The following is a 22,500-nucleotide window of genomic DNA, read 5'->3' as shown; positions in this document are numbered from 1 at the left end:
TTCATTATTCAAGGAAATGGTTGTTCAGTAAAGGATTTGATTCTGACCACTGATCGGGAATTTAATTAGTTGCGAGTGGTTTTTGACACGATGCGTGTTGCTTGTTTGAACGAACGCAATGAAATGGGAAGTTTTGCTTCCCTCTAATAGCAAATATGTTTTTTGGTTCAATAAAATTTTTGGCTGGGAAAGGTTTTTGTGAGATTTTCTTGTCTTTGTGGATCGATCGTGTCCGAACTTAACTAATTTGCATATGTGGGTTGATATTTGATCCGTGAGTTGTATTCATAAAGATGACAAGAATTTTTAGCTATTTTGTATTTCAAGTGATTTCTAATGATTAATAGGTAGCCATAGTTTTGCACGTTTATTTATTTGGGAAGCCAACAATATTTCTTAACTGGTTTCTGGTTAACCAAACTTATTGCTACGACTTACTAGTGCGAAGATTGTTTACAATACTCATGGACACGAAGATTTTTCAAACAATATAACGCTTGTCTAAACCAAAATTATTCAGATAGTAAAAAACTTTATTTTTATTAATCATTTCCTTCGCTTTTGTGTTTGTCAGCATTATGATTTGCGATAATTCAAGTTCACGTGTTTGCAAGTTTGTTTTTCCATTTCACAGATGTTTATTTTTTCAATTACAAACTCTGTTTTGATTGGCCACTCAACCTCATTGTGTAAATAGTTCACCTGAAGTCAAAATAGATACGTTTCGTTCTGAGGAAACGAAACAAAAATAAGTCGTGTTTCGTTTCCAGACTGAGCAGATCTGGGGATGATGAGAAATATGCCGCAGTCGAACTCGATCCCCTTGCCTGCTTCTTCCGTTGTAGGAGTTACCAGGAGTACCTATTGGATTCCTAGGCTTTTTTCTTTTTTTCGATTTTTTATTTTCGCCATTACTCCGGGGAAAATCCCGTTGCAGTGCCTTCAATACCACCCAACTCCGTGCCCTCTGTTTTTGTGTAACATGTACCAGAGGCAACCCAGTTTAGGCTCACAGAGCGTCTAGTTACCGGTTATGAACCATACTGCCAAACTACTTCTATCTGTAAGCAAATCAAAAATTGTCTGGCAGTCTAGAATCTTCCTGTTGTTACGATCTTCCAGTTTCCATGTAAACTCCGCAAAATTACGAAACAAAATGCCAGAGAAATTTCGTATCGTAACGGAGCCATGCATCAACGTCCCTACCAAACAGTGTTTTTTATTTTAACCACACACCGCATAGTTCTCACAAAACAAGGATGCAAGTCCATAGAAATATACTTTTTATTAACAATTTCTCTTATCAAAATATTAGTGTAGAACAGGTTCTACGCTGTGTGCCAAGGCTTTAACACAGAACTTTCTATTGTATGGTTTGCACATGTAATAGCAAAGGTTTTGGCAACTGACCAATAGACGAATTCTACAACCTTCAGTTATTAACTAAGGGCGCTTTGTTTTTGTCAGAAATGGCCAGCCACACCCGTCAGTTTGCAATGAAAATGCGACAATTTAAGGAACACTTGCATGATAACCCTTCGCATATATATCATCCTCGAAGCGTGTTAATTTGAAGGCATGGTAGAGTTAGTCCTTTCAAATTCCCGGTCTGCCCGGCCAGTTCTGTCAAATGGAAAGCGACTTAAGTCTCAAGTAAATCTTTTGCATAGAAATAGTGTCACTATTTTTGTCAGCCTTATAATTCATGAAATGAGCCGCTCTCGAGTATTTGCAGGTTAATGTAGGAGCACTTATTGCCCCTCAGGTTTACTACAATACATTCCACATGCGGAAATTTGTTAGCTATTTAACACTCTTGAACTTCTGGAACAAACTGTAAAGGATTCTAAGTGTTGATTTAAGGTCCTTTTGAACAATATCTAAAAGAAAATCAAATTGGAATTTACGGATAAATCGACATGCTAAATAACAAAAGATATTGTGCTGAGATGGTAAAGTCAATGCCCACCTTCAGGTTTGGCTTGAAACCTCATTCCACTGTCTCGCATCAGATCAAGGGCCAAAGCGACATTATGGAGCTGTTGATTTTAAAGAAAACTTCTTGTTAAACAACTGAACATCAGGAGCTGGAGAGAGGCAAGTTCAGGGTCTCGCTGTACTCGTATGTCACTTAAATTGACACCTACTTTGAATAGCCAAAGCCAGTCATAGAGAATCGGAGTTAAAAGGAGCTCTTGTCTTCCTCGAGGCTTTCTTCATCAACCATCTAAAGAGCAGCATAAACTTTGGAGAGGGAGGGAGGGAGAGGGAGGGAGAGAGAGAGAGAGAGATAGAGCAATTATGGCTAAATCGTAGAATAGTATATACCGATTTATATTAGGGGTTGTATTCTCCGATTTAACACTATCATTTTTACCTATTTTACGATTTTATCTATTTTACGACTGAAGTGTTCGATTGGCTAATAAAACGGGATGTCAAACTTAATTTTAAAATTGACAAAACTCTACAGAACTAAATAAAACACACGGTCTACTTCAAAACCAAAAACTACACTAAAAATCGTTATAAAAACTAAATTAATTTTAAAATGTCCGCATTCCTTGCATGAACACTGAAGTCATCTAAAAAGTCTACAATCTTGTGAAAAGGGGTTCTTGACCGTCGAACAATGTAATTTTGGATTGTATGTGACGACGCAACGGATCTGAAAGGGAAATCGCAGCGTCCCAAAAAACCCATCCAATCACTCAGGGTGAGTGAACTTTATTTATCTGGCTGTCCATAAAATGAATTTTCGAAAAGAAACATCGCGATTTGAAGTTTTTATGGATTTTCCTCGACCAGTTGAATCGGCCGTTACAACTGTCACGCACTCTCCTATTCTTAGGGTTGCCTGTGGGTTAACTGAGAATCGATCTCCACATGCGCAATGGCTCGGCAAATCAGCTGCAGATTGTAACGAAAGCGCAGCAAGTCCCTGAATTGTTTCTTATTCAAAGAGCCACGAGCTTGCAACCTTGTCCCTTGTTTGCACTGTTGACCTTCGCAAGTCCGCTGTGAGAGATGCATCAATGGCCTTTCTTCTTAATTTCGCTGCCACTGACTTCAGTGCCTGGTGTTGTCATTTCAGGCCTTCCACAATTTGCTCACCCTCTGGCATAAAGGTGCTCTGCCTTCGTATAGCTGCTACGTGCGGTGTTGTTATTAACTTTAAGGCAGCGTTTTGCTGTGGGGCTTCAGCTTTCAGGTCTGGTATACCCAAAGCCCCTTGTGCTGGAGGTAGGGTGAATAGTTCTCGTAACTCACCAGAGAGCGGTTCCGTCCGGCCAAAGAGAACTGGAAGGGAATTATTGTTGATCGCTTCATCAATCGGTTCCACAGAATTATCAAAAGAGTCAATTGTTTACATAAAATATGCACATTTCAATTTGTAGCCCTTTGTGAAGGCAATGTAGGCAGCATGAAGTTGACTCTGCGATTTCAGCCTACAACTCGATGTTTTCCCTCCATCCCTGGACTTTTCCAGTACAATATTGGTCTTTGTATTCCTGCAAGGTTTTCGACAGTTTTTTGGCGCCGCAAGGCGCGAGCTACCTTGGGGTCAAATACTACACTAAGAAACGCTGTTTCCGATGTTTCTGGTTTCCCAGACAAGGCAGGAGTTCACTCAAATTTTCTTTAGAAAGTAAGTAAAAAAATTATAAGAAATAAAGGGAACGCCTCAAATATTGGCATCAAAGTACTGGACATGGAATGGGAAATAACCGGACGAAACATCCGGCCTCCAGCCTGAAACGAAAACCCTGTTTCTGGGATTCAATAACCGAAGTGTCGTTGACCTTCCGTTCTTATTCTGACTTCCTTTCCAATCACCAACTCGGCCTCGTCAGCAAGATCTTGTGTCTTTACTATCAGCCAACTTTTGGAGCCATTTACCAGGTAACCAAATTTCTTCTTGACCTAAAAGCTTGTACCAGTTGTTTAGAAATCATGCTCCGATTCTATAATTTTACCGCAAGATGCTATAGAAATTATGTTCGTTCAGGCGCAACTCTTTTTAGAACGAGAAAATTTGTGTGGTCTTTTGCGTATAAACGGACGAATCGGAGAATAAAAATCGGTAGAATCGTATAATCGGAACAATCGTAAGTCAAAACTCGTATTTTATTGTTGTGCTACATGTATATAGCGATAATCGCACCTTTCTGTGGTTATAGAAAACTTTGCCAAACTCACCTTTTGATCTTTGTTAGATGGTGTGACGTGAAACTGATAGAGTGGTACAAAGAATCCTTCAAGGAGTCCCAGCATAAAAATAAGATACACGCCATCATGGAACTAAACTCAAGGGAAAAATATTGATTTGAGTCTTGCTAGGAAAGAAAAAACAGTCCTCAAGGAGAGAATATCGATTGGAGTCTTGCCCGGGAAACAAAGAATCAAGGAACTACGGAAGCAATCGAAAAAATCACCCGAGAAGGAAATACACACCAACAGCTCCTTACTGCTAAGTATTTTTAATGTTAACAAAAAAGATATTGCCAAAACGACTATTAAAAATCATTGAAATTGAGGAGACGAATGTTGATTTACGCTCTAAAATTTTCAATTACCTCTTGTCCCTTACTTAGTTCAGGTAATATTTCTATTATGTAAGGTATCTTCTCAGGAATTGTAAATTTACTTATTTTATGCAGTATTAAACCACGTTTGGTATCATGTTAGTTTTGTACATGTAATTAATTAATTTCATGATTTCTATTTTCGTTTTTGCTGTATTTTTATGTGTTTGAATAGTATTTGTTAGGACTGTATGGTGTCATTTTCAATTTCAATATACTGACTTGTTGATTGATTGATTGATTGATTGATTTTTTGGCTGTACATAAATAACTTGGATGTTTAGAAGCGACGAAATCCTCTAAAATCGCATCGCACAGAGCAGTGCATGTTCCTAACATGGCCGTACGGCTTTTTCCGGCCCTTCTCGCGCTAATGCATAAGGGCCATATGATAAATCTCCCCATTTAATTGCAACAGTTCGCTTTTTCATTGTTGAATACCTGGGAATCGAGATCAGTAACCTCCAGACTCAGTTTACTGAGGTGCTTGTTTACAAAACCCTGCAAGGACTAAAGCAAACAAAAAAAGAATAATCAGTAATTCTTGTACCATGGTACGGTAACGTCGTAAAAAAGGTTGCTGTTATTCATCGTTGTGAAGTACAACAATAATAAAGTAAAATGTTTTGAGATATCCCCATCTTTGCGTCTTAACCAGACATTCAGTACATAAATAAAAGGTTGCTGAAACTGACAAAGCATAACTGTGGCATTTTGGAGAGAAATGTGTAAATCCGGTTATCAAAATAATATCATCAAGTTATCGTTATTATTGTTATAATTATTGATTTTAAAATTAATGCAAAACTCTATGTGTTAGAACTGCAGAATAAACATGAAATGAAAGTTGGGGAGATTCTTACTCTTAAAAGATACTATGAAAGTCTACTTGTTCTGTTTACTGAAAAACGGTTGCATTGGGCCGTAAACTCATGCATAAATTGTGTTTAATTAATTTTTTGATTACACAGTCGAACCTGCATTAAGCGACCAGTTTTCAAAGTCCCGATTTTTCGCTCCTACAAACGCTGTATTTGTTAACTGTATTAGATGGCCACCTCTATTAAGCGGCCGAGGCCACCCTGTAGCAGTCCTATGTTTGTCTTGCTTTGCTATTTTTGCGTGCATTAAGCAGCCAAATAAACCACCTCATTTTAGAGAGGTTTTCAATAGCCCTTATTCACGATAGCGGCCATGTTGGTTTTCAAATTGTCATGCAAATTAGTCATGTGTTATGCTGGGGGGCAAACATTGGAATAAAGGCAAATTGCGGAAAATCGTTTCGTCGAAATATTGAATTAACATTGCTAAAAGTACATTTTAGAATTTAGAATAAAGTACCTTTTATAATAATTTTATATCTTTTGATTGCCTCCGACATTTTGACTTTCTACTTCGTTATCTGCTAATTTTTCAGTAAAAAAAATCGAAGTAACTTGTGTAAGCATTCTATTTTACTACTTAGGTGATAAACATTCAATGAACATGAAACAAATCATGTGTGGCTAAGATGTTCGTTATAACCTCTCGAACTTGTGTTGTTTGCCCCCTCAGAAGTGTGTAGCTAATTTGCATGATAATAGCAAATCCAACATGGCGGCTATCGTGAATAAGGTCTATTGAGTGTCGAAAGTAATTAGCGAATTCCTTTGGTTTTGCATTACTTCACGCAGTGATTGGTTCAAAGTTCTCGCGCCACTTTTTCAACCAATCAGAAGTTAAACCAAAACCAATCGTGGCTCGCGCGTGCACATTTTCCCGCGCTTTGTGTTGCCTACGTGTAATTATTTCGAGTTTTGATTGGTTTACTGGATTGTCTCCGTCCTTCCTGATTTGCCAAAGTAATTACTTTGGTTTTGGTTTTACGACACTCGGGGTGCGTTCGATTGATCGTATTCCGGAATAGGAATATATGGAATATAAGTTAGAAATCCTTCGTTTTTACGGAGATTCACATTAAAATTGTCAAATATCCGCTAAAATGCTATTTTAAACATTTTTTTATTATCCTTGCTGCTTCGAAACGCGCAAAACATACCGTTACGTTTTCCCTTTTTCTTATACGGTATTTTACGGGAGTAGGGATGGCGCAGTGGTCACCGAAAGTACTCGTCATCACTCGTCATATGCGGGCTGAGTTGGTTGGTTTTTTTCTCTGTTCCGAGAGGTTTTTCTCCGGGTACTCAGGTTTTCCCCTCTCCTCAAAAAATAGATTTTTCCAGATTTTCAAGAATTACCAGCATCACCAGCACACACACAGACAAATAAATAAATAAATAAATAGATAAGAAAAGTAATAACAGTTTTCATTGTAAATACATTACAAAAATTTCCTAGAGCATATCGAAATGACCAACCTATGATTTAGTACGTGCAAAATCACATGACCTTGAAGCGTTTAACTCTGGTTGAGAGCTGGGGTTTTTGAGTTGTCCACAGATTGTTGTGTAAGTCAAGAACAATGGCAGAAGGAAATTCAACTAGAATGTGGAGAAAAACCTTTAAATCCTGCTGTTATTAGTACTTTCTTGAGGGTCGTTTTGATATCGTTTTCTTTTCTTGGTGCGAGGCCACCATTTAAGATTCGCAGTTAAGAGAAGACTGGGACGAGTTTAACATATAAGATGGCGGAAAAGGATCGAAGGACCATTCCCGCAAGGGTTTTGTTCCAAGAAGATACTCAACTATGGTGCGCCAATCAACTCGAAACTTCAACATGCCCCCGGATCGCAAATAGGACGTCCCGTTCAAACAAGTGACTGTTTTTGCAGTGTTAGCACTATTTGGTTGAATTGTGCGACTTGGAAACCTGACCAGTGATATTGATGTTTTTAGTTACCTTTTTCACAACATTGAGCTTCTCAGGAGCATTATCAAACAGTGCATCAAAGGCATCTCTTTCTAAAAATCAAAGAGAATAATGACAATACAATACAGTGCAATGCAATATACTGCACAATAAAATACTTAGATTCAATAAAAAGAATATAAGAGTGAAGCTAAAAGATATGAACATGGTTTCAAAAAGAAGAAAAATAAAACATAAGACAACAGAGATAGCAAGAAAAACAACACTTATTTTCAAAGATAAGCAAATTAATTTCCCTTTTGAGTGGGGGTTGGTATTTTTTCCTCTCTGCGCAGCATAAAACAGGACCAATAGCTTTTATTTTGCTATTAAAAAGATGGAGTTTAAATGACTGTGGTAAGAACACTAGAAACAATGTGACAATTTGACATAATTGATGTTGTATTGTAACATAAGTGCCCAGCATCGTGAATATGTACGAATCAAACAATACCAAGGCCAAGTACATTGTACATGAACTGTGACATTTCAAGCGTTTGCTCTTTGTCAGAGCGAAGGGCTAACGCTACAGAGAAGGGCTAATCCTCAAAGTTGCAGCTATTTCTCTATGGTGGTCAATTTAACACATCAACTCAGTTAATAAACCCATTTCTGTGTTTCAGTTCCCTACCAACAAACTAAACCCCTTCATCTATTATAAGTACTTGAACCTTCAGTTTATGTAGGCTTCAAATGTAAATTAAAATCTGTTAAGGTTTGAAATATTCAATATTCAGGCGGTGGAAAGCTTGCATCTTTTAAGGAAGGTGCCTACTATTATTATTGTGCACATGTTCTGTGCATCTCGAGATACTCGGGTTTCCTATGGGCGGTCCTGACCAATACAGGGATATTTTCGCGTGGTTTACAGTGTAGGGGGAGAAAGCAGAACTTAGCAAGTGCGCTTGGTATCCAAAAATATAAATAGGGGTAAACACTCATTTTTCACAAATAACTTAGGTTCAATTTGTAAAACAGCGCCATACATTGCTTTTTACAAATATTTAACAATTATTGGACGAGGTTGAGCAAAATATCGTGATTTGTCAGTGGCGAGGAGATCAATAATTGTTAATTAATTATCTTCGAAAAATGTGTGTAACCCATAATTTTCTTTTTGGATTTAAATAACACTTGTTAAGATATGCTTTTCCCGCATATTCATTAAAAGTTGAAAAACGCCTCATAATTAAGCTTCAATTTGGAAAACAGCGCGGTGGCCTCATGGTTAGTGTGCTCAACTCCGGATCGAGTTGTCCGGGTTCGGGGCCTGGCCGGGGACATTGTGTTGTGTTTTTGGGCAAGACACTTTACTCTCACCGTGCTTCTCTCCACCCAGGTGTATAAATGGGTACCGGCGAATTTAATGCTGGGGGTAACCCTGCGATTGAAGAGCATCCCATCCAGGGGGATGCACAAATACTCCTAGTCGCTTCATGCTACGGAAACCGGAGATAAGCGCCGGCCTTGATGGGCCTTCAGGCTCATAACAGAGACTTTACCTTTTTTTTTTTGACCCACAACACTTGTTAAGATCTGCTTTTCCCGCATATTCATTAAAAGTTGAAAAACGCCTTTGAAGTAGTAGGCACCGTCCTTAATATTTTTAGCCAGAAAACATTTCTTAAATTTTGATTCATACTGGCTGTTGCCCTCCCCCCCAATATTTTCGAGTAACCTTGGACTGTTAACTATATCTATTACCTAAGGCAAACAAGAACTAAGAAACAATTCACGAAAGTAATTGAGGTTTGCAATTGGCCTTTCCGAAATTCAGCAGGGAACTGGGGCGAGTTTCAAGTTTTAACTAATCGATAAACTGACACTATCACGTGAACGATCATGTTGAGATTGGTCATTTGGCCAAGTATGGTGCTTTTAGGGTGAACAGAGACCAAGTTATGGACCTTGAAACATGGTTCAAACTCTAATTTTGATCTAGCGTCCCCCCAAAACCATATAAACTCTTAAAATTTTTATGATTTCCGTGATAGTCTTTAAAACGGGCAAACATAGCCATTTTCATCGCAGCTTCTTTCAAATTGTAGGTACATGACGGGATTTTACAGTTGTCACTAAACTGATTAAAAAAAAAAATAGAGTTTATATGGTTTTGGGAGACGCTTTGTCAAAATTAGAGACGTTTGTATGGATTTTGAACCATGTTTCAAGGTCCATAACTTGGTCTCTGTTCACCTTAAATTCACCATACTTGGCCAAATGACCAATCTCAACATGATCTTTCATGTGGTAGTGTCAGTTTATCGATTAGTTAAAACTTGAAACTCGCCCCAGTTCCCCGCTGAATTTCGGAAAGGCCAATACCTACATGTAATGTGGCGGAATTGATTCAGAAAATACACCAACACATTTGAACTTAACAGTGAGGTGAAATATCAACAACCTGCATTGAAAGCAGCTACAAACAGGCAAGATGGCTGATCATTTTGAGGACATGGTTAGTTTTTTTGTTTGTGGGTGGCCTGTCCTTATAAAGAAAGCCACTGATGTGAACAGTCGGCAACACCTAATGTTCAATATTAAATACATGTAGTTGGTTGATTAATTCATGTGATTATACATGGCCCAAAGGCTGCAGTATTATTATTTTTCGTCATTACTTTATATAAGTGACTGCATGGAAACATGGAAATGTTCCTTCTCCTTTGGGAAATTTGCACCAACTTAACAGTTCTACTGTAAGACTCCCAAGGAAAAAAGCAGAGCTACCATTGCCAAACAGAAAAGTAAGATTTTGATCATTACCAGGCTTGCCATTCTCTGCACTGAAATACAAAAAAAAATGTCAGATAAGATTAAGGAGACAGAAGTTTATTCAAGTGTAATGCCAAATAATTAAGAAAAAAAAGATAACGAACATTTGGGTAGTGCTGTATTGGCTGTTAAATGCATGCTCTTTCTGTCATGTTCAACTCATTTTCTAACTCATCATGAAATCAGGTCTGTGTGATCCTTTTCAGTCAGCTGGAACTGACAGTTACAGCAGCCAGTTTAATGGAAAGTTTGTCAACTACTGTATATTCTTATACGTGTGATCACAGAATAAATATTCAATTTAAAAGTTACAAAAAGCTCCAAGTTCTCCAAGAGGTTCCCTATGGATGGATTAGTGGCCATTTTTATGATCCAATTTGAGTTTTAGATGGGAGATGTACATAGACAGGCAAAAATTAACGATAAAAACCAACGTTTCGGTGTCTTCATGACCCCATTGTCAAGGAGAAGTAAAAATTACAAAGTTTGCGGCGAGGTTAATTATATAAATACTTTTGCGCAAATTGAATCGCTTTGCACGTTCAGAGTGGGTTTTAGGTCTCTGATGAAAAGCATTTCCTTCACCAAACAATCGAACTTATTTCTACATTTTTTCAGAATGCTAAAACGCCTCAGTAGGTCTTTCGGGACTTCGCCGTGCTGTTCGTGGTATTGTTTATATACTGAAGATGCCTTTTGTTTATGTTCATCCACACGTGTGTGTAAGTGTCCGCGCGTATTGCCCACATATCCCACATCACACAGGTCACATTGAAAACGATAAACGATGCTACAAACGGAGCTTACTGAAAGAGAGTTTTCGTACACCTTAAATACCCGGAACGCTTGATAAATTCCACTATTAACACCTTCTTACAATCAAGAATCATTGATAAGAAGCCCTCACAGATGCCCAAAGAACCAAGAGCCACTGTTCATGTGGTCATACCGTTTAAAGACCAGGAATCGGCAAATGATGTTAAGAAAGAGCTCAAGAATCTCAGCAAAAAGGTGCAGACAACTGTCCAACCAGTATTCGTTAGCCGCAAAATTGACCAAGATCTTAAAGTATGCGAAACCAAGCCACAGATCGTCAACCAACAACGCATCGTTTATCGTTTTTAATGTGACCTGTGTGATGCGGGTTTATGTGGGCTATACACGCGGACACTTACACACACGTGTGGATGGACATAAACAAAAGGCATCTTCAGTATATAAACAATAACATGAACAGCACGGCGAAGTCCCGAAAGACCTACTGAGGCGTTTTAGCATTCTGAAAAAGTGTAGAAATAAGTGCGATTGTTTGGTCAATGAAATGCTTTTCATCAGAGACCTAAAACCACTCTGAACGTGCAAAGCGATTCAATTCGCGCAAAAGTATTTATATAATTAGCTTCTGAGGGTAAACAAAGAGTGGTTCTTGAGGGTGCCGCTTCTCATTGGTCTCCTGTAACCTCTGACGTTCCGCAGGGGAGCATTTTAGGCCCCCTCTTGTTCATAAATGATCTCCCGGACAACGCTACTTCTGGCGTGAAGGTTGCACTCTACGCAATGACACCAAGCTATATCGAAATGTTTCGCCTGCAGAACACTGTCACCTCATACAAGACACTCTCTCTAATATGCACGTCTGGTCGCAGCGCAATAATATTAGCTTTAATACGTCCAAATGTAAAGTACTAACTGTGACTAGGAAAAAGACTCCGATTGCTTTTGACTACACCCTTGATGGCACAGCCCTGACACGCGTTTCAGAAGAAAAAGATCTTGGCGTAATCATAACTAGTACGCCTTCTTGGGACTCACGCATCCACACTATCACTATGAAAGCAAACAAGCTTCTTGGTTTGCTTAAACGTCCTTGTCCCCTGCTTATTGGCGTCTCTGTTAGGCACTCACTTTATTTGTCTTTGGTCAAGTCACAGCTGTGCTACGCCACCCAAGTCTGGTCGCCTGCTTACAGTACGTCACACTGAACGCTAAGGTGGAACAGGTGCAGAGACGCGCAAGTAGGCGGATTTCACGCACATGCAGAGGCGAGACGTCGTACAAAAAGTGGCTAACTTTGCAAGACTTACTCCCACTTTCTCTAGATCGTGAACTTAAGGATTTGATCTTTTTTTATAAATGCCTTTACTGTAGTACCGATTTAGATGTTTTGAATTATGTATCCTTTGTTTCCCATGGTCGTACAAGACTAAGTAACTCCTTTAATCTTCGCACTCCTTTTTGCAAAACATCAACTTTTCAGGCCTCGTATTTAAATAGAATAGTTAAACTATGGAACTATGTTTGTAAGCGAGCACCTCCAACCAGTTTTTGCTCGCCTACTGCCTTTCAACGTTTTGTTCGTAAATTAATGAGCACTCACCTGTTGCGAGTATATGAAATCATTGACAATCACCCCTGCACGTGGACTCTAGTCCCTGCGTGCCTATGACACTCGTAATTTATTTTACTTTTTGTTGAATGTTTGAGTATTCATTTTATTTGATTTTAACCGAGGTCTTAATCTAGGAGCGTTTCACTTAGCCCTTTTGGGTGTTGCTTCTTTTCTTTTCTTAATTTCTTTTCTTTATCATTATTATTATTATTATTATTATTATTATTATTATCATTTTTTCCCCTTGTGTTGTATTATTAATTTATATTGTACGTTGCAGGAGTAGTACCCAACAAAGCTGTTAAATAAAAAAATAAAAAAAAAACCACCACGTTATGCTAATTTCTTGTTACACCTCCCCGGAAACTTTGTAATTTTTACTTCTCCTTGACAATTGCGTCATGAAGACAACGAAACGTCGGTTTTTATCGTTAATTTTTGCCTGTCTTTGCATTAGCAAATCTTTATTGATGAGATATACATAAAATTGGATATTGATATGAATACCGGTAAGGTTAGTGTTACATGTAATTACTCCCAAGAGGATAACAAGAGAAATGTAGTAGACTAAGTATGTGTCACTAAAAAAGTCGGCCAGAAATGTAATCTCTTATCTTTTAGCTCATTCTGAGTGTGTTTTAGCAATGTTACATAAACCAGTTTGAGTATCTGGGTGTTTGTTTTAAGTAAATATTATTGATATCAACTTACGCTTCTCCCTCAGATGTTGCTGTGATTTCTTCAATAACTTTCTGAGGAAGTAAGATTCCTCCTTTCTTCTGCACAACAACCATGTTAATATTAACTCCATTTGGCAGCTTTTGAGGACAATCAAAATGACGAGCAAGGGCAGTAAGCAAATGTAGAATGGCCACTATGTTCTTGTCATGAATCACTAAAATCAGAATAGGAATAGAAAACTGTAAGCAGGTTACAATTTGCTAAGTGAAAAACGTGTAAAACGTGTAACAGTGTATATGTACAACAATGAAAACTATAAAATAATGAACTTTATCAAGCAAGACTTGAGCAATAGAGGACTTTTTTTGTAATTACCGGTACATATCCTCATCTAAACACGAAGGGCAGTTGGGAGAATTTGAGACAGTTATGCACGTCAGGGGTTCGCATAACTGTTAAGAATTCTCCGAACTCCCCGAGTGTTAAGATGAGGCTACGTAAACGCAGAAAAAAGTCCTTCATCGCTTTTATAAAATACTTTGCAAAAATAATTCGACAAATCAAGGAAAATGCTGGTTTTTTTACTTCTTGATTGAAGCAGATTTTCTTGATACACGCTCATATTTCCTACCAGCCAATCAAAGCACGTGTCTGACAACACATAACCAATCAAAATTTGTGTGATGTCACAGCTGTGTTTATATATTCTCATCTTAACACAGCTATTGACCAATGAGAGTATACATACTATTCTAATTATTTGAAAAACATATACTGGCACAGATGTCACTGATGGCTAGACAACTGAGGAAACAGTGACAGACTGTTATGAAACAGTTATGTGTGTTGCGTGATACTTGTCATGGTACAGTGACCAGATTTAATGTCAAACATTCATTATATATTATATTTAATTATGCAACACATTGTGACAATGTCCAAATATGGTCATAGCGCACTCAATATTGGTTGTATATCCTGCAACAAACATAATTTTGTGTGTTGCGGAGAAAAATGGTAGTTTTTGCAGCTTTTCTTTCCTATAAACGTAGAAAATTGGCTTTGTCATCAATGTGTTGAATAATAAAACAATTATCCTGCTCAATCTTGTGGAGTATCGCCTGATTTTAGCCCACCCCGCCTACGGCCTCATCGGCTAAGTATCAGGCGATTTTCTGTGCAATTTCACAGGATACAGTTGTAATATTATATAATTATAATATAATAATTTACCGTAAAAGTCCATGTATAAGCCGCACCTTTTTTCTCAAAAGTCAAATAAAAAATCGGGGGTGCGGCTTCTCTACGGCGGCAGGTCTAATCTGCAGGTCGCAGGTCACAGGTCATGGTTTCACCAATACAGAAAGTATTCTAAACATTCATAAAAGCTAACCCTAGGCATAAAAACGTTTCTTTAGGCCTAATTAGGCCTAAGGTTAGCTTTTAAGAATGTTTAGGATACTTTCTGTACTAGTGAAACAATGACCTGCGGCCTGCAGATTAGACCCGCCGTCTCTATGCAAACACCTGAGGTTGGAGTTGTCTAAGGTTCAATTAATATTCATAAAAACTCCTCAAGATGTCACTGAATAAACATACATGTATTATAACAAACTGAAAGCATGTTGTTGTTGATAATTGCCTTTTTCATGAGCCGCGGGTCCTAAAGGAGCCTTTTCTATCCTGAAGCGTTCACATATTACTGAACACCAAACTACAGGCAATCTCCATTCCTCCACAAAGCAGTTTGCTATGGTCACTTTGACCTATATCTTTTGCCACATGCGAGAAAATACCAAGACATTTGCCAGTTCTCGCGAGGTAAATGGTCAACCGTTTCATTGTAATGCCCAGACTCCTCTCCACATTTCAAAGCTTGGCTACTAAGCACTTGTGGGTGTCATTTCAATCGCCTTCGAATATTCAACTCCATGGAGCAAGTGAAAGGTCACTATGGAAAGACTTAATTGAAATGAAAGCTCGTAACAACCACGGTGTCAGTGTTTTGAAACCGTAGTTGTCTGCTGGTCCTTGTTTGTTTACTAACAGAACTTCATTGGAACTTCAAAGTTTTTTGTCTCCATTTTTTTTTCGAAATTCGAGCTTCCAAATTGCAGATGCGGCTTATATGTGAACTTTTACGGTATTAACTGAACTACATAATGCTATGGAAGTACAATAACAGGGTCTGAGTTTATTGGGGATCTGCGTTTTTGATACACCTGGGGGTCCGACTTGGTCTGATATCCATCTTGATCACTCTCAAAAGGGAATGGACTAAGGGACATGCTTTTTAAGTGAATCTAGATGTTAACCCACTCACCCCTAAAGCACCCCCAATTATTGATGGGTAAAATTGTCTGGCTTAACCCATTGACTCCTGGGGGTTCCCCATTGACGAGAAAAATACCAAGTCTGGCCATTTCGGGTGTCAAAGGGTTAATGGGACATTTCAGTGATTGATTAACCCATTGACTCCTGATGAGTAAAATTGTCTGGCGTTAGAGCGAAATATCATGTCTGGCCAGTTCAAGCTGGTTCGGGCGTCAAAGGGTTAATTAATAGACATAGTGAAATCTATTAGTCTCACTTTCAGGAGGGAATGCGTTAATACAGATCATTCGTTCATAAATTAATAATAATATTCATTTATGTTGAGCTTCCAGAAGATGGATGTTTTACAATGTATGTGCCGCCTTCTGTCAAACTGAAATAGTGGTCTTGTTGATGTAACTTACAATTAATTTTACGAAGAGACAAGTGATCTTGGACGCACTTTAACTGGACAATTTGACCAATTGTCCCTTATAGCCACCTGAAAAATTCAGGTGGTTCCAACCATATTGGTATTGCACTGGTATTGCAGAGGCCATGGATTCAAGTCCCATTGGAGCTGCCTGAAATTTTCAGGTGACTATAAGAGACAATTGCTCAAATTGTCCAGGTAAAGTGCGAGGATCACTTCACCCTTTGTCTTCAATCCACACTTCAAATATACAGTATTACGCAATTAATTCACCTCGGGAAAGCAAAACTCACTGTTTCCCGTGGGGCGAGTCATTAACTAAGTGTTTTGTTAAATACCTCCCAACTCAAAATAGAACAATACACGAATTTTTACACAGAATTTGCCACTGTTTCAAAGGTGCACAACCTGATCACTTGCGAGTCTAAAGTTTAAGTCGTTGTTTCCTTAGGGAGTTAGTGAGTTTTGTGGGCCCTAGGGAGTTAGTGACTTTTAACCCATGACACATGACACGTTCTCCTCCAATCGAAAAACGTATTTCAGTTATGAGGTATAACAAATACATTTATTTCATTCATAACTTACGATTTGCCGTCCATTTTGCTCGATGATCAGGAATATCTAAGAGTTTGTTCACATGTCCCAGTAAAACAGACAACTTGGCTTTCTGTCAAGGTAGAATTAAACAATTATTTAACAATAAGAAAATGTTTCTGTATGGCAGCTATTGAAAGTTGCAATATTTACAATGTATACACATCTTCAAAAAAGGATTTTTTTAATTGTCATATTGATTACCTTGCTTTAGTTTAAAAGAACATTTAATACGAGGTACATGTACAGCAGGGTTAAAAATACCAGTCTTACATGAAAAATACATGTACATTAATTTAAAATTCTCTACAATTTTACAGGTTTACATGGTGTGTGGGAGTACAGTTGGCACCTGTATGATTTCTTAACAAGTCCTTCAAAGTCAGGTGATGCATGTACCAGTGACCAAATAAAATATTACTAACTGTGTGTTGGTCTTCTGCCCTGTTCACACCAAAAAATAACCATGTTTTGATTTTTGTTGACTACAAGTTTTTACAGATCGAAGCATTTGTTGAAACTAACCTGAATCTCATGTAAAAGTTTGTCCTACTGTACATTTTTCTGTGTCTGATTTTTCATTTTTTTAAACCCCAGTTGGTGTGAATGGGGTATTTAGTTTACCTGGCTTTCCACGGATTGGGTGACTTCCTCAAATTCAGTAAGTTTGATGTTAGCAAGTTTTTCTGAGAAAAACCAAACCAGAATATTGCATCAAGTACATGATTCACTTAATTGTAATTATCAGAATAAAATTTAATTGAACCAGCTGACATGACAACAATTATTTGCAATACTGTACCCATGAGAATAGCAAGAATTTGACCGTCATATAAATCCTCTGTGATGTTCCTGAGAACAATTCGTAGCTCTGATAACTCATCATTAACCCAGTCTAGGAGGACCTAAATTTAAAAGTCAGTGTTTAATTGGACCATCACAACACTTCTTTGAACGACTACATTGCAAAACATCTACAGTGTATCGACCTGCATGCGATGTGTGCCAAAATACATGTACTAATTAATGCAAAAGATTCAATGATGAGCATGATAAATTTCTCCATGAAACCTGTGAGTAACCTGTGGTCAATCAAGCAGTATTGCTGCTAATTATCTGATGAAGAAACCTCCTAACCTTACAACAACAACAACAACAATAATAATAATAATAATAATAATAATAACACAGTATATCAGAAGAGTCAAGAAGTTGTGTAGATGAAAACTCAATGGAGGAAATTTGATCGATGCCATCAATACCTGGAGAGTTGGTGTAGTACGCTACAGTGCGGGGATTGTGGACTGGATAATGGAGGAGGTAGCCAACATGGATAGAAGAACTAGGAAAATCTTGGCAGTGAATGGCTGTCTGCACACCAGGAGAAATGTTGCGAGGCTGTTCCTGCTGAGAAAGGAAGGGGGAAGATCGGCATAGAGGAGTGTGTAAGAAGGGAGAGCAAATCCCTTCATGGCTACCTAAGAGAGAGCACAGAGTGGAATCGATGCTTCAAGCTGCGTTGAAGGAGAAAGTGATTGTTGAAGAAGAGAGTCTGCAGGACTACATGTATGAGAGGAGCAGGAAAGACGAGAAAGTTAAAAACTGGAAGGAGAAAGCCCTACATGGTGCGTTTGTCCAACAAATATCAGATGAAGCTGGAGAGGAGTCTTGGAGATGGCTCAGGAATGGCCTTGCGCATGATGTTGGTTACCACTCGCGTAACATTTCGAGTGACATCAGAAAACTCTCAACTTTGGCACTTATAATAAGGTTAGGGTCATAAAAACTTGGGAAAATATTGTAGAAGGCCTGTGCCATCTGTAAAAGAGGGTTGTTTATTGAAGAGTACCTAGGCAAACAAGATCCGAGTCAGAAGAAAGCCAGGTTTAAAATTTCGGTCTGTTTTGTGAAAAAACCTCTCAGGTTAATTGCCTTAATTTCCGTATTAAAATACATGTAAAAATAGACGAAGATCGTGGCAAAAAAGTCATGCACATAAATCATATTATTTTACCGTTACCATTCAGTTGTTTTCTCTTCGATGCAAGGTTAAAGACAAAAGGTGTTGTATACAATGCCACTCTGACTGACTGCAAAAAAAAACCGTCCTTGCAGTCTAAATCGTGCCTTTCGTTCCCGTGCCAATCATGCCTATTGAGCCTTATCCTTCTCAGAGCTGTCGTGCCCGAGCTTTTTGTGTCCACATTTTTCCCAATCGCGCCCAAGAAATGTTTGATAAGACATTCATGAAAATTGAGAATCGTATTCTATGCATAGTGTTCTGTTGGGCTGTTAGTTTACTATCCGATCTCTTTTTCCTTTTCTGGATTATTGCCAATGATATATATGAAAAGTGATGGCACAGCTTGGACAAACAGTATTATTTTTCCATGCAAAGGCAGGCTTATAAAGCAGGCTGACCCAATGAGAAAACAATGGGAATCCCAAGAGAATGGTTAAATAATTTGATTGGGTGGTAAACAAAAGCTGTCAAAATGCCAAACCATCAACATTCCCAAAGGAGGGTTTTGAATTGTCTGAAGTCGAAAACAAACTGCGTAAAACCTGTGGGTTGTATTCAACGAACACCTGCGCTGTGTTTCTTCAATGGACCATAACCATCGAATACACGAGGACAAGGAGATTGCTCGAGCTGACTGTGACAGAAAAACACGGAAACAGCTCGGCTACGGAAATTTTACAGAAATGGACACTTATTGACATAGCTGTGCCAGCAGACCAGAACATCACCAGAACTGAAGAGGAGAAGGTTGAAAAGTACCAGGAACTAGCATTTGAAATGAGAAGGATTCATGCAGCCTCGAAAGTCACAATAATACCTATTGTGATTGCATGGTGCTCTTGGAAGCATATCAAAAGGTGCAAAGACCTGGTTTGGCAAGCTAGATGTACCTGACTTCCTAGGAAGTGTACAATTATCGGCCATCCTTGGAACTGCTCACCTGATGCGGAAAGTGTTGTGTCTCTAAGCTATGGGGAGTTCCTGAGACACAATAAACATTACCCAGTAGAACACCCGACAACTGGAGAGAATCGAATAACATAATAACACAATAATTATTATGACTATTATTCCCATGTAGTTAAAGCATTTTGCAAAAGAATTAAAAGGGCAATGTCATGCAATCGATGACATGCGCAGTATTTCTCAAAAGCAGAAATTTTAACAGACTTTTAATATTTTGCTTTTTCTGTCTAAGTATAGACTTAATTAATATAGGTTTTGGAAATAAATAAAATGTATATAAAATGTGGAGTCCAAAAATGAGACCAAACAAGTTAAGTGCCATTTTATTCAGCTGAATTCAGTGAAGTGTGACCGGAAACATTGTCAGCGGTTAACAAGTGCTCAAACAAAAGTAGTTTTTTCTCTGCAATATACCAAACATAATTATTATCAAAATTAACATGCCATTTCAAAGCTGAAAGAGGGTGCAGTTGAAACATGGTAAGCAGAGAAAAAATCAGCAGTGTCTTACTCACAACTTGTGGTTTTACAATTCGTGCAACAAATTGCTCTTATGTAAGTGCGGGTCTTCTTCAAAATATCCAAATACACATTTTAGAGCAAAGATAGTAAATGTTTATCCTTGAACATTGATGTGGTGGTCTCTGCCATTTAAGTGACTAGTAGCTAATAATGAGCCACAACAATGGACTTCAATCCTTGTTTATAACAGGGAAATGGCTTACACTTCAATTTCACCATACATGTATGTCAAATTTCTCATAAATTCACGTTTTAAAAGTAAAGAATCTTTATTGTAGATTCTGTATTGGTACTTTGACTGCACTGCTTTGCTTTCTTGAGGAGACTGAATCACTATTTGTTTGTAGAGTGTTTAAAATTTTGAACGTGACAGTGGCCTCCACATTGTCTGCACCTCACCAAACTTGAAAAGTTTTGAATTTTTCAAGTTTCGATTCAAAAACCGTGACAGTGCCCCTTTAAGAAATCAAAAATTACATGAAGAGAATGGCACACCACATGGTGATAATAGTATTACAACTGCATGTGTGTCAGGACTCAAGTTAAAGAACCTACATCACATGTATATCAGTTTTTTATCAAAGGTAAGCCACTGCCGCCAGCAAGTGAGCACTCTGACCTTCACAATAAACACAAACCCTTGCATTCAAGAATACTGAAGACGTTTACCGGTAAGTCTACTACATCTACATGAATGTAAATAATGAATAGTCAGTAGATCAACACAATGAGCAACTTAATTTATTACTCACATCTTGCAATTCTTTAACTTTTGGATTTTCTAGTGATGCAGGCTCCACCATGGAACGTTCTTCATTCTCATCTAAGGGTGCATTTATTAATTATTAAAGGACATCTTAAAGTTGTGAATGACTTACCTTAATAATTACTCTTGAGATACAAATACCATCTTGTCATTTATTAACAGCCGGGACCAGGGATTTTCCCTGACTTCCTAAATAGAGGAACAAGTTAACTACTGATAGCCTAAGTTATTGTCATAGTTGCTAATATTAATTCGGAATTAAGGAAGGTACAGGAGTACACATCTTGAGGGGGAGGGGGGGGGGGGGGTCGCAAGAGCACAAGTCCCAAGAATTGTTCTGGATAATCCCTTGTTCTTCTTGTTAGCTGATTTCGTATGGTATCTCAAAACAAGGATTGGTAGGTATTATTTGCAAGAAATTTACTGCCTTTTCCATAATTACATGTATGTGGATCACTTTCAAGTGCCAATGGCTAGTTACACTACATTTTGGCTTCCATCAATCAAACTTCTCAAGTCAAATCAAAAGATGCCAAGAATCAAGGAGTCCAACAGATTAGCCATCCCAACGATCCTGTGTTAGCCTGGTTCACTGGATAAACCAACCTTTCTTTACCCATTGACTCCTCAGGAGTGCTAGGACACTCCCAGTTCATGAGTGATATTGTCTCGCATTAGAAAGAGAAAAAGACTCACTCGCAGGAATCAATGCAACGTGTCGCACTAGCAAGTTCACCACTAGGGATCACTGAAGAGTGTAAAAACAGCTTTCATGCATGATGATATAGAGAAATTTTTTATTATTATCCAGTGCACAAAAAGAAGCATTTGGCTTAGGCTTCTCTACATCATCATGCATGAAAGCTGTTTTAAAGAGGAATAAACTTTCTAAAACATATATATAAAATATTATTAATGATGTTCTATGAAATAAAATTATTACTGTGAATATTACTGTGGAATCTCATCTTCAAGCACGAATGGCGTTTTGGCTTCCATCAGTTAAGCTTCTGACACCAAGCTGAGAGTTCAGCCGAAATCACAAGCACGGACGCTGAAAGCAATCGACTGATGAAAGCCAAAACACAGTTTCGGGGGTTTCAATAAGTTTTAATTAATTAATTTAATTAAAGTAGGGACCTTGTGATAGAGTAAGCAGGCATCCCTATAAGTCTAGCTTTTGATCTTGAGACCTCCTTTGAGCAAATGCAGGTACTGTACTCAGCGCAGATGGGTGCTACTACCTGGGTCCCAGCTTCTTATAAGACCCTTGAGTTTGGTGCTTAAGGCTTGAAGGTGAGATTCTGCAGAATTATGAAAATTACACAGGGCGTAAAAATTAACGAAAAAATCCACTCGCAATTTTGCGACAACATACGAAAATTTAGTCGCAATTTTGCACATTTTAGTTGCAAAATCGTCATGCTGCATTGTGTGGTCAGCGGTGTAGCAAAACAAAATATGACCACACAATACTTGTGCTTAAACAAACCTCTGAAAATGACAAAAGATAACTATCAAAGGTAACGAGTTGTGCATGTAACATCGCAGCAAAATTACGCTACAATTACGCTATATTCAGAGTGAAAGAAAATTCACAGGGA

The 22,500-nt window shown here is 38.2% G+C and overlaps 1 protein-coding gene across 2 annotated transcripts in view; it reads right to left on the bottom strand.

The window, feature by feature from the left end:
* Positions 1-1,266: 1,266 nt before the first annotated feature.
* Positions 1,267-22,500, bottom strand: part of LOC138032119 (beta-parvin-like) — a 212,006-nt gene continuing 190,772 nt past the window's right edge. The window contains exons 3-13 of one of the 2 annotated variants that reach the window (XM_068879714.1): positions 20,883-20,953; positions 17,422-17,524; positions 17,244-17,305; positions 16,611-16,692; positions 13,310-13,493; positions 10,201-10,220; positions 7,426-7,487; positions 5,028-5,096; positions 4,201-4,302; positions 1,970-2,039; positions 1,267-1,880 (exon numbers count right to left, since the gene is read on the bottom strand). In XM_068879714.1, coding sequence (XP_068735815.1) covers positions 1,804-1,880; positions 1,970-2,039; positions 4,201-4,302; positions 5,028-5,096; positions 7,426-7,487; positions 10,201-10,220; positions 13,310-13,493; positions 16,611-16,692; positions 17,244-17,305; positions 17,422-17,524; positions 20,883-20,953 — 902 coding nt within the window. In that variant the 3' untranslated portion in view covers positions 1,267-1,803. The remainder of the gene's footprint in view (positions 1,881-1,969; positions 2,040-4,200; positions 4,303-5,027; positions 5,097-7,425; positions 7,488-10,200; positions 10,221-13,309; positions 13,494-16,610; positions 16,693-17,243; positions 17,306-17,421; positions 17,525-20,882; positions 20,954-22,500) is intronic. The other variant, XM_068879715.1, reaches the window with a different exon arrangement.

The sequence above is a fragment of the Montipora capricornis genome, chromosome 14 (genome assembly GCF_036669925.1).
Source record: "Montipora capricornis isolate CH-2021 chromosome 14, ASM3666992v2, whole genome shotgun sequence".
In the NCBI taxonomy this organism is placed as follows: Eukaryota; Metazoa; Cnidaria; class Anthozoa; order Scleractinia; family Acroporidae; genus Montipora; species Montipora capricornis.
The sequence above is the reverse complement of the archived record's forward strand: the minus strand, read 5'-3'. Positions and strand labels throughout refer to the sequence as shown.